At 41.0% G+C, this 14,714-nt stretch overlaps 1 protein-coding gene across 4 annotated transcripts in view; it reads left to right on the top strand.

The window, feature by feature from the left end:
• The window catches only part of LOC146631433 (calcium-dependent secretion activator 1-like), a 342,226-nt gene that overhangs the window by 168,524 nt on the left and 158,988 nt on the right, over nucleotides 1-14,714 (top strand). For all 4 annotated transcript variants that reach the window (XM_085352951.1, XM_085352948.1, XM_085352949.1 and 1 more), the window contains exons 10-11: nucleotides 4,996-5,104; nucleotides 5,875-6,087. In XM_085352951.1, coding sequence (XP_085209077.1) covers nucleotides 4,996-5,104; nucleotides 5,875-6,087 — 322 coding nt within the window. The remainder of the gene's footprint in view (nucleotides 1-4,995; nucleotides 5,105-5,874; nucleotides 6,088-14,714) is intronic.

The raw sequence follows: 14,714 nt of genomic DNA, 5'->3' as shown, positions 1-14,714 counted from the left end.
AGGAAATTATCTCCTGTTTTGCTCTCCATTTATGCAGCTGATTATCCTAATATACCTGACACATTTTTCATGCTCTCTTGATCTATGAAGAAATGTCACTTGGAGTCTGGTACGACTCTAGCCAACTCTGCTGCCACAATCCTGAAGTCCACAGATTAATCAGAAACATTTGTCTGTCCCTGATGAAGATTTAATAATTTTAACAACATTCATGGCATTCATGTCATAGCACACACACACAAACAGCCAAGCCCTTTCCAGAACGAAGTGCTCATCCTGTTTGCCTTTGTTCAACGGCAAACGAGCAGATATGGGTCCTGCTGATGTAGTCTTTGGTTAAGGAACTGCTATGGCTCTGTTCTTTTATTATTTGTTTTTAGCAGTGTATGTATCCTATCAACCTATCACAGAGAGAGAGAGTGAGAGAACATTTTGGGATGGAAAAGAAGGGTGGTGTCTTGTCTGTACTTTAGATTCTGATTAGTTGTTGTGGTGTCCTGGAGGCCAGGGAGCTGCTGGAGCTGCTGGAGCTGCTGTTCCCTCCATTCTTTATTTGGCCTCAGGTCTCATCAGTGCTCATCAGTAGTGGGCATTTGTCATTTGTCTCTCACTCACACACACACACACACACACACACACACACACACGTGCGCGTGCTCAGAATGAACCTTCAGATAGAGTCAGAGCTGCCACTTGCAACAGGAGGAGTGGTGACAATGGTCTGTTGGCCAGGCATGGTGATTTGTGACGACAAGTTGGTATGACTGGCAGCTACAATAACAGCAGGCCAGCTACAGCAAGCAACAGGGTGTCACTACAGTTCGTGTTTGCAGCACAGGAAACAATGACAAAACCACAGCCACTATCTTTAACCAGACTCATACACTGATTTATGGGTTAGCACTGGCCTTTTATTGACTGCAAAGTGTAAAGCACTATTAGCATTACACTGTCTAGTCAGTGTCATATTACACTACATATTACAGCACAAATGTGTTAGGTTAAACAAACAGCCCATTTTACTTTTTTAATAGTCTTACTAATGCACTATCCATTTCTTGGTGTAAATGCATACTATAACATTAGTATAACACAGTAAAAAAATAATAATGATGCTAGTAATACTCATTTTAGCTACATGAGGTAGAAATGGATCACATAACATTTCAAATTCAAATTCAAATTTTTATTTGTCACGTACACAGTCATACACAGTACGATATGTAGTGAAATGCTTGGACAACTGCTCGTGACCTAAAGAAAACAAAAAAGGAAAAGGCTATGAATAAGATAGGAAATAAATATGAAAAATTAAAAAGGGTAAATTTAACTAGGAAGGAATAAAATATAAATTAAGGTTAAAAATGAAATAACTGTACAACACAAATTAGAATGAAGGGTAAATTTAACTGGGAGAGAATAAGAAAAAATATATAAATTAAAGTTGAAAATAAAATAACTGTACAACAAAATACACAGTATAGAACTATATAAGAATGTATGAAGAAATATAAATAAATATATACACAATAACAGCAGCTGTACAAGTATTAACTGGAAATGAAGAATATAGTGACCAGTGTTGTGCAATCCACATTATGTCTTGTGCAGTGCAAATATGCTTAAAGTGATTTAAGTGATGAAGTGAAAACAATGTCCAGAAAGTCCAGTGTGTGTGTAAGAACTGTATGTGTGGGTCAGTACTGTGTGGTGGTGTGATTGAGAGACCGTATCGCCTGCGGGAAGAAGCTCCTCCTCAGTCTCTCTGTGTTGGTCTTCAGGGAGCGGAATCGCTTTCCTGACCTCAACAGAGAGAACAGTCTGTTGTTGGGATGGCTGAGGTCCTTCACGATCTTCCTGGCCTTGGTCCAGCACCGCCTGCTGTAGATTGAGTGCAGGTCAGTGAGCTCGGAGCGGATGGTGCGCTCAGCTGACCGCACAACCCTCTGTAGAGCTCGTCTGTCCTGCATGGTGCTGTTCCCGAACCAGGTTAAGATGTTTCCCGTCAGGATGCTCTCTATGGTGCAGGAGTAAAAGTTCCTGAGCACCTTGGAGGGCAGTTGGAAGTCTCTCAAGCGTCTGAGGTGGTAGAGACGCTGACGGGCCTTTTTCACCACGGTGTTGATGTGACAGGACCATGACAGGTCCTGCGTGATGTGAACTCCGAGGTATTTGAAGCTGTCCACTCTCTCCACTGGGCACTCGTTGATGACGGGGGTCTGGTAGTTCCTCTCCTGCTTAGTGCTGAAGTCCACTATCAGCTCCTTTGTCTTACTGACGTTTAGAAGGAGGTTGTTCCTCTGGCACCAGTTCTCCAGATTCCTAATCTCCTTCAGGTAGGCCGTCTCGTTGTTATCAGAGATCAGGCCCACCACGACGGTGTCGTCAGCAAACTTGATGATGGTGGTGGAGCTGGTAGTGGCCACACAGTCATATGTGTACAAAGAGTACAGCAGGGGGCTCAGAACACACCCCTGGGGGGCTCCAGTGCTGAGAGTGGTGGAGGCTGAGACATGTCCGCCCATCCTTACTGCCTGTGGTCTGCCAGTTAGGAAGTTGGAGATCCACTGACACATAGATGAGCTGAGTCCCAGATGCTCCAGCTTGGTGGTGAGTGTGGAGGGAATTATGGTGTTAAATGCAGAGCTGTAGTCTATGAAGAGCATTTTAACATAATTCCCCCTTCTAGTGTCCAAGTGAGTGAGTGATGTGTGGAGGAGATGAGAGATGGCATCGTCTGTGGAACGATTTGGACGGTAAGCGAACTGTAGTGGGTCCAGTGTGTCTGGTAGTGAAGAAATGATGAAGTCTCTGACCAGGCGTTCAAAGCACTTCATCACTACTGAGGTGAGGGCTACAGGGCGGTAGTCATTGAGAGAAGCAGGGTGGGGTTTCTTCGGAACAGGAACAATGATGGACTCTTTGAAGCATGTGGGGATCACCGACTGAGATAAAGAGATGTTGAATATCTCAGTGAACACAGGAGCTAGCTGGTATGCGCAGTCTCTGAGGATACGACCTGGGATGCCGTCTGGTCCTGCTGCTTTCCTGGTGTTCACTCTCTTGAAGGCTCTCCTTACTTCATGCTCGGAGATGACGAGCACGTTTCCGGTGCTGGCAGTATCTTCCTGTCTGCAGCCGTTAGCGCCGCTCGCACTAGCATCGTTGGAGTCCTTAGCTGCAGCCTCGAAGCGAGCATAGGAAGTGTTCAGCTCGTCTGCCAGAGTCACGGCCGCGTTTGTCATACCGGTTGTTGGTGCTTTATAGTCCGTTATTGTCCTTAGTCCCCGCCACAGGCTCCTAGAGTCACTCTGTTGGAGTTGTGACTCTAGTTTCCTCCCGTAGCGCTGCTTCGCCTCTTTCACCGCCCTCCGCACGTTATATGACGCAGCTTTGTACGGGTCCATGTCCCCCGTCGTGAGTCCCGTGTTGTAGGCAGCGGTGCGGGATCTCAGAGCGTCACGGATGGTTTTATCCACCCACCCACCTTTAACAAGGTGAAATGACAAGGGCACGCACACACAAGGGTAGGAGTTTGTGTCTTAAATAGCTATCCGATTGTTCAGTCTGACGTCACTAGCCGTGTCTGGGCCTAAACTCCGCTGCAGGTCCATATATCAAACGATCACTATGGCATTACTGAGAGTTGAAAAACTGTCTAAAGTCTTTCATCTTTAATAAAATGATCAGCGTTCTGCTCTACCAGGTGTAACAATTGAGTTTAACATCCAGGCATCCATGAAAATGGAATTTATGACATTTAACGGAGTTAGAAGTTAGCAGGGAGTTAGCTCGCTAGCTTCTATCTAAATACAATATAGCATGTCCTGACTGCGGGGTTTTGGAAACAAATTAAAACGTACAGCTCTGTTATCACTTCCAGCATAAATGAAGACAGAAAACTAAACAGCAGTGACGTTTATAGGGTTACTGAAGTTGGGCTAGCTGCTATATAATGATGTGCTACGTGACCGCTAGCGACACAGCTATGTTAGCATGATATAAACAAGCTAACTTTTTTTCCACTCAATAAAAGTTAACGTGAGTGTTCTCGGTGGTCAGGAACAAATGTAATTGCATGGCATGATGGACCAAACTTCAGCCAGGAGAACAACTGAGATAGTCCATCCACAATACGAGGTTAGTCATTCATATACTGCTGCATGGGCTGGGCTGTAGTTACATCCTAAGGTTTTAAAAACTGAGCTTAAATAAATGATTAGCGGTAATAAAAGCCGAGGGAGGTCAACGGTGATCACTGACTGTTTTAGGAGCTTTTTGAGATCAAATAGAAGAAAATACAAAACATTACACATGTTAACAACACAAAAGCCATATTAAACGCAGACTACTTTAGGCCCGGAAGTAGGATTCGTCACGTCATCACTGAACAACCGGATTGCGCTAATGTCCACATTTATGTTAATCTCTTATTAACAGCTTAGTCGTAACAATTTCTGTATTTTTAACATCATGCCAAATTTTTAGTTTTACTTAATGTACTATCACCAAAAGTAGCCTAATTCACACCCTGTAAATGAATGCGCCTTCACATTGCTCCCCCTAGTGGAGCCGCAAGACATTACCGCTTTTCTACCACATTTCTAAATGCTGCTCAGGGGCACTACCACTCGTGGTTGCATCATCCACGTGACAGGCAGGGGATATCATTACGGCTGCCCAACAACCGGTGGGTAATTGGTCGGGAATCCGTTAAGCATCCACCATTCACCGTCAGGGATGAGACAGCCATTTTAAGTGGCTGTATCTGTATATACAGTGGGAATAAAACCATCTAAAAGGAAAATTCCAGACCTTTATATTGGCCAGTCTCCACCACTCATTATATGTTATGTGGTCATGTGAAGAAATATTCCTTTGTTGACAGGAGTCTACTGTACATTAATTGACACTTGAGGAGGATTTGGATTTCCTGTGTTCAACTCTTAGCATGTTCTGATAACTGAATATTTCCTCTCATTGTGACTGGTGTAGGTAAGTCAGTACACCTTTGCCATGTGCAGCTACAGAGAGAAGAAGGCCGAGCCTGTAGAACTCCTTCAGCTGGAGGGCTACACGGTGGATTATACTGACCCCCAGCCAGGTAACGTTGCAAACACACACAGCGGCACAGTGGATGATAACATGCAATGTCCAAGGACTAATTTCACAGTTTGACTTCCAAATTGGCTGACATACCCATAGTCCCAAGGTCACGTTGCCTGATTAGATCCAAACTCTGCATGACTGAAAACTCCAACAGTGTTCACTTAGGTCTGTGGAGCCAAAGATAAGTCTCAGAAATATTGATGGATTTATCCGTGGATATGAAAGGAAAATCATGGTTTTATTTGCACATAAAACAAATAGAATTCACATAATTCCAAGTGTTCAGAATCAGAATCAGAAAGACTTTATTTATCCCTAAGGGGCAATTAAGATACAACAGAGCAGCATGACATTGAAGATAGTGTTGCTCCACCTAGCTTCATTCTGAACAGAGGTCAGACCAACCCAACTAATTGTTGCTTTTGGTTTATGTTGGGAAGAGAAAGGGAGAAAACAGAAGTGAAAAAAGATACTTTGTCTATCCCATATCTGTGAAAAAAATAATAATAGTAATTAAAATTATGACAGTAATATCTGGGGCAGCATGATATTGAGGTGATTAACAAAAAGTCCTGGGTTTAAATCCAGGATCTGTCTGTGGCCTTTCTGTGTTTGCATGTAGTTTCTCTCCAGGTACTCCCCCTACAGTCCAAAGACATGCAGTTAGTGGGTTTAGGTTAATTGGGCTACTGGTAAATATTTGTAATCTTCTTATAATGTTAACTGGTTTCCACACCAAGTGTTCTTCCCTTGTTTATTTTTCAGGTCTCGACGGTGGCAGAACATTTTTCAATGCAGTAAAAGAGGGTGATACTGTGATCTTTGCCAGTGATGACGAGCAAGACCGTATCCTATGGGTGCAGGCAATGTACCGGGCCACTGGTCAGTCCCACAAGCCCGTCCCTCCGACCCAGGTCCAGAAACTCAACGCAAGGGGAGGCACAACACCACAGCTCGATGCACCTATATCTCAGTTCTGTAAGTTTTCAGCTCTCATATTTGTATTTGCCTTTAAGTTTTTAACAAATTCTTGGTCAAAAACAGGATTTCACGGTCCACTTTTTTTTTTTTTCATGATTTGATTTTCTGGCACTGATACTGGCTCTGTCAAGTTTCTTTTTTTAATCACTCAAATTCAAAGAGAGAGAGAGAGAGAGAGAGAGAGAGATGAGATGAGAAACAGATTTTATTTTGTGGGGTTTTTGGTCTTAGCTGCATCATGTCTTGTTCTGTCTTTGTCCTCACAGCATTATGCTTTCTAAACAACAAAATTATTACCTTTAGTCCATTTGGGTACTGTTTAGCTGCCTGTTGCTTGGCTCTTTGTAAAAGTGTTGGTGGCTTTGCTGTGTGTCTTTATGTTTCTCTGTTCCTTTTTCCTTCTCTTCTCATCCTTTAAAACCCTGACCCTACTTTTAGCTGGATTAAGTGGTAAGTGCTTTTTCCCTTTTCTGTCTCCTTCTCATTTTTGTTGCTGATCACTCTTGCTGCTTTTAGAACGCAGTCTTCTTATCACGTTTCTGCAGGCTGAAATCAGATGATTTGCCTCTACTTTTGTGTTCACGTTTATTATCTTGAGGCAGTGGATGGATCAGGCTACAAGAATGTTGCACAACAGACCAGGTTTTGTATGTTTTTTATTGTTTGGTTTTAATGGAGATAAAAGTGTGTCTAGTTCTTAACAGGAATTGTATTAGTAGCCTTTTCATTACAGTACAAAAAAACCCTCCTAATGTGGACAACATTTGGATACTGTGCAAATATCCTCTGGCATAGCCATAAAAACATAGACAGATGTTGTAGTACACTGCATCATTTTGTGTTCTCCTCAGATCCTGGTTGCCTAGAAACAAGCAATAACAGAAGAAACAAAGATGTTGACTGTAAAAGATAATTGTGTTTTTTAACGTTATGCAAATTAGTTAGTACAGCTGGGGCCATGTCAGATTGGAGGGGGCGCAAATGAAAGCATAAATTAATTTATTCATGCAGAGTCTGTGCTAAAGACATGGTAGCAGAAGCAGTGAGTACATTTTTGTATGAGTTGAGAAAACATGCGTAAACACATCCATTATCATGTGTTTATGTTTGTACTACTTACGAGTTTTCTACAGATTTCCATTTCGATACAATTTACTGAATCCAGTCAGACTCACACTGGTGACATTGACCTGTTTTAGTATTATAACATTCAGTTGTTATGTGACGAGTGGCTAACATAAAGAAATGTCTCTAGAAATCTGGTAGTTTATTCCCAGCAACTAAAATGCACTTTATGAAGATCTAAGCAGTGTGCCATTCAAACTGACTGTGAAATATTCAACAGTTATCATTATACCAAACAACCTATAAACGAGTTACCTAATCAACAGGAAATAAAATGCATGTCAAAGTTTCAGAATTATACGCAGTCACAGTTGTGCCCAGAAGTTGACATACACTCATAATAAGCACAAGTGTCATGGTAATTTGGGGTTTAAAATGATTTGCTTGAACTGTTTGAATGGTTGGCTTAGTTGGAAGAGCAACCGACTCTTAATCTTAGTCTCATGGGTTCAAGTCTCTACTGTGGACAATGAAGTATTTCAAATAAGTGTACAAAAGTTACTTATGCACTATGCTAAGTTCTGGAATAAGACCCCAAACAAAACTGTTGCCCTCAGAATGAGAAAATCGGTTAGGATGTCCAGGAACCATCGAGGCTTGTCACTGATTTGAAACTGCTTGAACACCAGCTTCACTGTCCACAGGGAAGTAAGTTTTATGTGGCTATGGACTGAGATGGTGCCACACCAAGGAAGAATCAAGCTCCAGCTGCTCAAACGGAGAAAAGCGTTATGATCAGAAAAGATGAAGATTGACCTATTTGGGCACAATGACGAGGAGTAAAGGTGCGATTTTTGGTGCAATGTTAATGGTAATATGCTCTGAGGCAGTTTTTCTGCCAGTGTTACTGGTACATTGCACAAAGTAAATGGCAGACAGAATAACGAAGATGAAGAAGGAGGTCTCTAACCTCACCTTAGATCAGCAGCTAGAAAGTTGAACCTTGGAAACAGCTGGGTGTTCCAACAGGACAATGATCCCCCCCCCGAAAAAAAACCAAACAGGTTCTGGAATGGATAAAGCAGGCTTACATTAAGGTTCTGAACCTTATGAGTCCCGAACTCAACCATAAAAATTAGTGGACTATTCTTAAAAGCCCGATCAACCAATTTAAATGAATTCTATCAGTATTTGATTTTTTTTTTTTTTTTTTTTTTTTTTTTTTGCCTGTCCCGTTTGGCTCTCTTGCATCAGAATTATTGTCTAAAGGCGAAGAAAGAGGCCTAATGGATTTACTTTACCAAATAAACCATCCCAGCCTTGCCGTAATGGTCTATTCGATTCACCTTTTATTGTTTATTTTATTTTATTTTTACTTGTTAAATACGGGACAGATTTGACTGGGGAAAAGAAAGGGGAGAAAGAAAGAGGGAAAGAAAAGAAAAACAGCGGGGAAGAGGGACGGGGATAAAGGGCAAAAAACAAAAAACAACAAAATAAGCAGACAAAAAATCCATCTATCAATCACCTGGATCACCTGTTGGGAAAGAAAAAAGAGAAAACAAGCAGAAGAAAGAAAAAAAGAGCAATACAATAAACAACATCATGATGATCTATGGGAATGTAACAGTAAATACTAGATATTAAATATTATTGTGCAGCACATAAGATCAACAGAACACAGTGTGCTTTGAGGTAGGAGCCAAAAAGGGTGTAGTTTGTGTGTGTGAGCACCCGTGTGTACACCTGTGAGCATGGACGCGCTTGTTTTTTTAAAAGGTTCCTTCATGTAATGATCTGCTAGAGCAGGGGTGCCCAATCCCGGTCCTCGAGAGCTACCGTCCTGCAGCTTTTAGATGCATCCTTGTTCCCACACACCTGAATGAAATGAATGGCTTGTTATCAGGCCTTTGCCAATCATGATGGCATGCTGAAGAGGTCAAACCATTTGATTCAGCTGTGTTGGAGTAGGGATGCATCTAAAAGCTGCAGGATAGTAGCTCTCGAGGACTGGGATTGGGCACCCCTGTGCTAGAGGGTGTGGGGGGGCCACTGCCCCGTCCTCCAGGGCATGAAGCAGGTATGGAGGAGATCAAAACTCCAGACATCCAGAGGCCCCCAGAACACAAGAGACCAAGGAAGACCAACAGAGGGGCAGCCACGCCACTGTCCCAGAAAGAGCTGAGGAGAGTCCCAGATGAGGGGATTCGATATTTGACCAGCCAAGAAGTCTGGTCAGATATCCAGCCACAATTATGCCAGAAGCTGATTGATGGCTACCAAAAGCATCTGGTTGAGGCACAACTTGGTATGGGACACATAATCAAATATTAGTGGGGTGTTTGTCGATATGTTTAAGCCGTTCTATAGGATTTTGACCCTCTGAACTAGAGAAACTTCAAATTGAATTCAAACTTGTTCACTTACTTCTTATTTTAAAGTAATTACATATTTATGGTATACAATCATTCCACTCAGGAAAAAGAACAGTTCAAAGAAATAATTAAATGTCAAACTTACCACGATGTTCATGCCTGTAATGAAAAACTTATCACTACAACTTTCAGCCGTCCATGTCATGTCAAATAATCAAAGACACTGTAGTCTGCTAGGATGAGTGGGTATTATCCCACCACTGTATTTCACACGAGCCTTTGTGTATTAACTTATACACAAGCTCACATATATCACAGCATGTTCATTCGGTGCTTTATTCTAAGAATTACAATCATGTTGTCCACTGAATTTAAACCCTGAAGCAGGAGAGGCAGAGGGTAAGCTGATCCCTGTCCCCTCAGCTCCATGTAGACTTTACAGTTCTATATATAAAGATCCACAAACATTGATTCCTGTACTTTTATTTTTACAAATTTTCACAATCCTATTAAATTATTAAATATCAATATTATGGAAGTCATATTTTAGAGGGGTCTATCACCTCCAATAAGGTACATGCAATATAGTGGCAAGTTTCTTGTCTAACCCGTTTCACGATCACTGCAGTTCCCCTTAGTTTGACTATCATACAAATGTATGGTGTCGTTTTCATACATGGTAAAAAAAAGGGGTCTTCTCTTCTGCATGTACACATATTAGCTGTCAGTAAGCAGAAGCAGTTACGCCGCATTTAAATTTTCTAAGATACACAAATCTCAATAGTGTGATAAAGACATAAAAATACTGTTGGTAGGGTTTGTGAATTACTCATCGAATAGAAGTAATCTCAGCTGGCTGTCAGCACTGAAGCTTTCCAAATAGTAAATACCAATCTGACGTTAACGTTTCCTTTATCCTATTCTCCATCACTCCTCCTCTTCACCTTCTTTACTGCCTAGTAAAAAACAAGTTCTTTTTCCTTTGCGTTTTTGTTTCCAAGTTTGTTATGGAAACATTTACAAATCTGTGAATGTGGATTTTAAAATTGTCAACATGATTTTACAAGTGCTACAAAGAGCCATTATTTGTGGAATTTTAACTTAATTTCAATTTCATTTTAAATGAACAATAAGAATCTACAATTTCACTGTTACACAATCATTCTGTGAAAGGTCTACGTAGTGTTGAGAGGAATTTGAAGAACACTCTGCATTCAAAGTTTAGGTAGAATTGCACTAAAGTCAAATAAAATTTTCATCAGCAACGTATTTGTGTTTGTCCTCACAGACAAAATTATAATCTGTGGTTAGTAAGAAACTTTAAACAAAAACCCTGTTATGGAACATTTAATCAGACACAAAAATAATTCTTCAGCAAGATTTCAATATAGCATAAAACAATTACCATTTTTAAAAAATTGGTTTGAGACCAATACACCTAATGAAGTGTAAGTAAATTTACTGAGCAAGTTGTTTCTGACACAACCACTGGATTCCCACTGAGTCCCAGCAGCTGGTAATTACCAAGGTATAAGTGCCAAACTATGAATAATACAGTGTGGTTACTGCACAATTAAACTGGGTAGCAATCAGTCAATGTTACCAAATAGCTATTTGCCAGTTCACACCTGGAACGGAGTAATGAATAATATAACATCTTGTCACCCCCCAGTGGAATTAGGTGGAGAAAACCAAGATCGGGTGTACTGGTGCAAAAACACAAATAAGAAAATTACATGTTAGTATTTAATCTCCGGTTTGTGAAAGATCATTTGCTGAGAAGTCCTTCCTTGCAGAATAATCTTTCATTCTCCTCACTTGCATTCACATTTTAATATGTTTCTCCATCCAGAAGAGTCAAGTTATGACATAGTCACAATCACAACACTGGTTTGTTTGGGGTTTTTTTAAAATTTTTTTTAGATCCAGCAACTTTTCTTGTACCTACTGGGAAACTGGAGAAAACAGCTTGTAACAAAGTTGTTCATTGGTGATATTAGCTAAGCTGTTTGAAATGCAAATATGAATGCTTGAAAACATGACAGGCAAATGAAGGATGTATTTAAAGGGTGCAGCAGATGACAAAAAGAACTTGCTTAGTATCATTACAAAAGCCTAACCTTGACATCTCAGCATTTGTCAATAACTTCAAATCCTGGAATGCCATTTGAGATTGTTCTGGCCCACATTAAACCCATATTTCTTTTTATTGCCTATAACTAAACAATGATTTTGTTTATGTTTACATTAGCTTTAGAATTAATTATAATTTACTGTCTTTATTAGTCTTGACAAATAACACAGAAAAAGATGCGGCAATGCCTAATATCTATAAACATTCACTGCCCTTCAACAGAATATTGAAAAAACGTGTTAAGTTTAATAATTACTTCCTCTGAACTGTCAGCATGTATATTAGACCCCATTAAATGAAGAATGAAAGAAGTCTCACTATTCATAAATAATTCTGTCTCCACATCCATCACTTGACCCGGTTGTCTGAGCTAATTATGGGCCAATGTCCAACCTTCATTTTATTTAAAAAATCTTGAAAGAGTTATTATAAAACAGCTGACAGTTAATCTGCTGATTAATGGTTTATTTGAGGAGTTTCAATCAGGTTTCAGTATTCATCACAGTATAGACGTAATAGTGAAGGTTATGAATAATCCTCTTATGGACTATTTGGCAATGGATTCATCTCTATTGTCGTGTAATGCTGTGCTGCTGTCAGGTTTTGGACCCAATATGCAGGAATCGGGACAAGTTGAGACATGAAATGATTTTAACTTTATTGCTGATTACTTGCAGAAGATAACAGAGTACCAAAGCTGGAACCGGAGCAGAGCAAGCAAGGGAAGTGAAGGGAACGGAAAGGAAACACAGAGGAATACAGGAATACAAACAAACAAAGGGTTTAAATACACAAAAAGGAACAGGGCAAAGTGAAGACACCCGGAGAGAAACAGCTGAGCTGAATACACTTAATCACATAATGGAAACCAAAACTGAACACAATTCAGAGGACAAGAGACTATTACAATAAACAGGAAAAGCAGACAGAGACTATGACACACCAGCTTGACATAGACAAAGAGGGAAACAAACATGGAGACATGACTGACTCGGGAAAACGAGACAAACTACAGGGCACAGTGGGACAGGACAAAGAAAGGGACACAACTGGGGAAACAAAGGGAACAAGGGAAAAAGGGAGTTTTTCCTTCCCATGTTCATTAAGTGATTGCTCATACAGGGTGGTCTGATTGCTGGGGTTTTCTATCTATTATTAAACTGAATTGAGTTGAATATGCTTGTTGTCAGAAATATTTCAGGATTCAGATCCTGCACCAGTAATACATAAATGGCCTCAAAGCCACCCATCTTGTGTACTTGTGAATTGTTTTCTTTTGGCAGCTTGTTTATTTCCAAAAGGGGTTGCCACGGTGAATATTCACTTCAATTTTAAATTCAATTTTATTTATATAGCGCCAAATCACAACAACAGTTGCTTCAAGGTGCTTTATATTGTACATTAGATCGTACAATAATACATGCAGAGAAAAACCCAACAATCATATGACCCCCTATGAGCAGCACTTTGGCGAAAGTGGGAAGGAAAAACTCCCTTTTAACAGGTAGAAACCTCCAGCAGAACCAGGCTCAGGGAGGGGCGGGGCCATCTGCTGTGATTGGTTGGGGTGAGAGAAGGAAGACAGGATAAAGACATGCTGTGGAAGAGAGACAGAGGTTAATAACAGATATGATTCAGTGCAGAGAGGTCTGTTAACACATAGTGAGTGAGAAAGGTGACTGGAAAGGAAAAACTCAGTGCATCATGGGAATCCCCGCCAGCCTACGCCTATTGCAGCATAACTACGGGAGGATTCAGGGTCACCTGGTCCAGCCCTAACTATATGCTTTTTAAACCTAATCTTAAAAGTAGAGATAGAATAGATTTGCATCATTTGGCATGCATGCTGGATTGAGACTGTCACTGGTCAACATGTTAAAAAAACTTACCCTACTCTTCACTTTTCATATCACTTTAGAATGAAATACAGTCACTGAGGCCTGTACTGACAAGCAGGGGTTTGGGTTATCCAGATAACTTCAGGGTTAACCCGGATTCTCTGTACTATGAAGTTGGATCCCTTCTTACCAGGGTAAATCACCATAGTAAATTATGTTGTGAGATTAACCTGGTCAAGTAGGTCAAGTTCTAGATAAGAGATTAACAAGTATTAACTCAACACCTACTGTCCAATCAATTCTCCAGAATATAGCCAGAATATATCACCATTTCTGAAAGAACATCTGTGGGGAGAGTAGGTCATGTCTTTGTGTTCCCCTAATGAACATTAGTAATAAATAATATCGATTTACTTACTCTGTCTGCAGAGTTGTCAGACGGAGTGATTTTTTTTTTTTAAAAAGAACCTTTATTTAATGTTGAACGGATGCTCCAAAGAAAAGTTAAAATTAACTTTAGTGGGTGAAGGGGGCCAGAAACTCTGGCTGCAGAACAGTTCTGGGGAGTGGCCTGTTACAGAGGCTTAACAAGGCTCAAAATCTGGGGCTGCTCATGAGGGCAAAGAAATGGAGAGAAGCTATCCCAGGCTATACAGGATGCCCTGTGCATGGGGCCCAGGATTCTCACGTTTGCACAGTATTCTCAGGCAGCACAGAGTGGGCATACAGCTGACTGTGGAGGCAGGTGTTCAGGATGTGGCCAGGCTCCCCTCACCCTCAGAGCTGGGACTGTTCAGGGTACTCAGTCTCTGGGTTTGCTGTCTTGGCCTCAGTCTCTGGCTAACCTGGGTGGCAAGACTAGTGAGGAGCTTGCTTGGGTGGCTGTGCTGCTGCAAAAGTAATGAGGGCGGCTTTTGCGCAGGAGGTAGAGCAGGTCACCGACTGATCGGAAGGTTGGTGGTTCGATTCCTGGAAAATTAATTGGTAAATACTAACCCCAAGTTGCTCTCCGATCCATCCATCGGAGTGTGAATGTAGTTAGAAATAACGTATAGAGAAAGTGCTTGTGATTGGGTGAATGTTGTATACAGCACTTTGAGTATTCCGGGAGAGTAGAAAAGCGCTATATAAGAATCAGTCAAGTCACACCATAATGACTGAAACGAGTACCACTGGGCTGCGAAATCAGCTTAAATGAGAATACTTTTCAAA

This window comes from Diplotaxodon limnothrissa, linkage group LG5 (genome assembly GCF_057381915.1).
Source record: "Diplotaxodon limnothrissa isolate DT_005_m linkage group LG5, D_limnothrissa_male_GT1.1, whole genome shotgun sequence".
Taxonomy (NCBI): domain Eukaryota; kingdom Metazoa; phylum Chordata; class Actinopteri; order Cichliformes; family Cichlidae; genus Diplotaxodon; species Diplotaxodon limnothrissa.
This window is presented reverse-complemented; position numbering and strand designations above follow the sequence as displayed.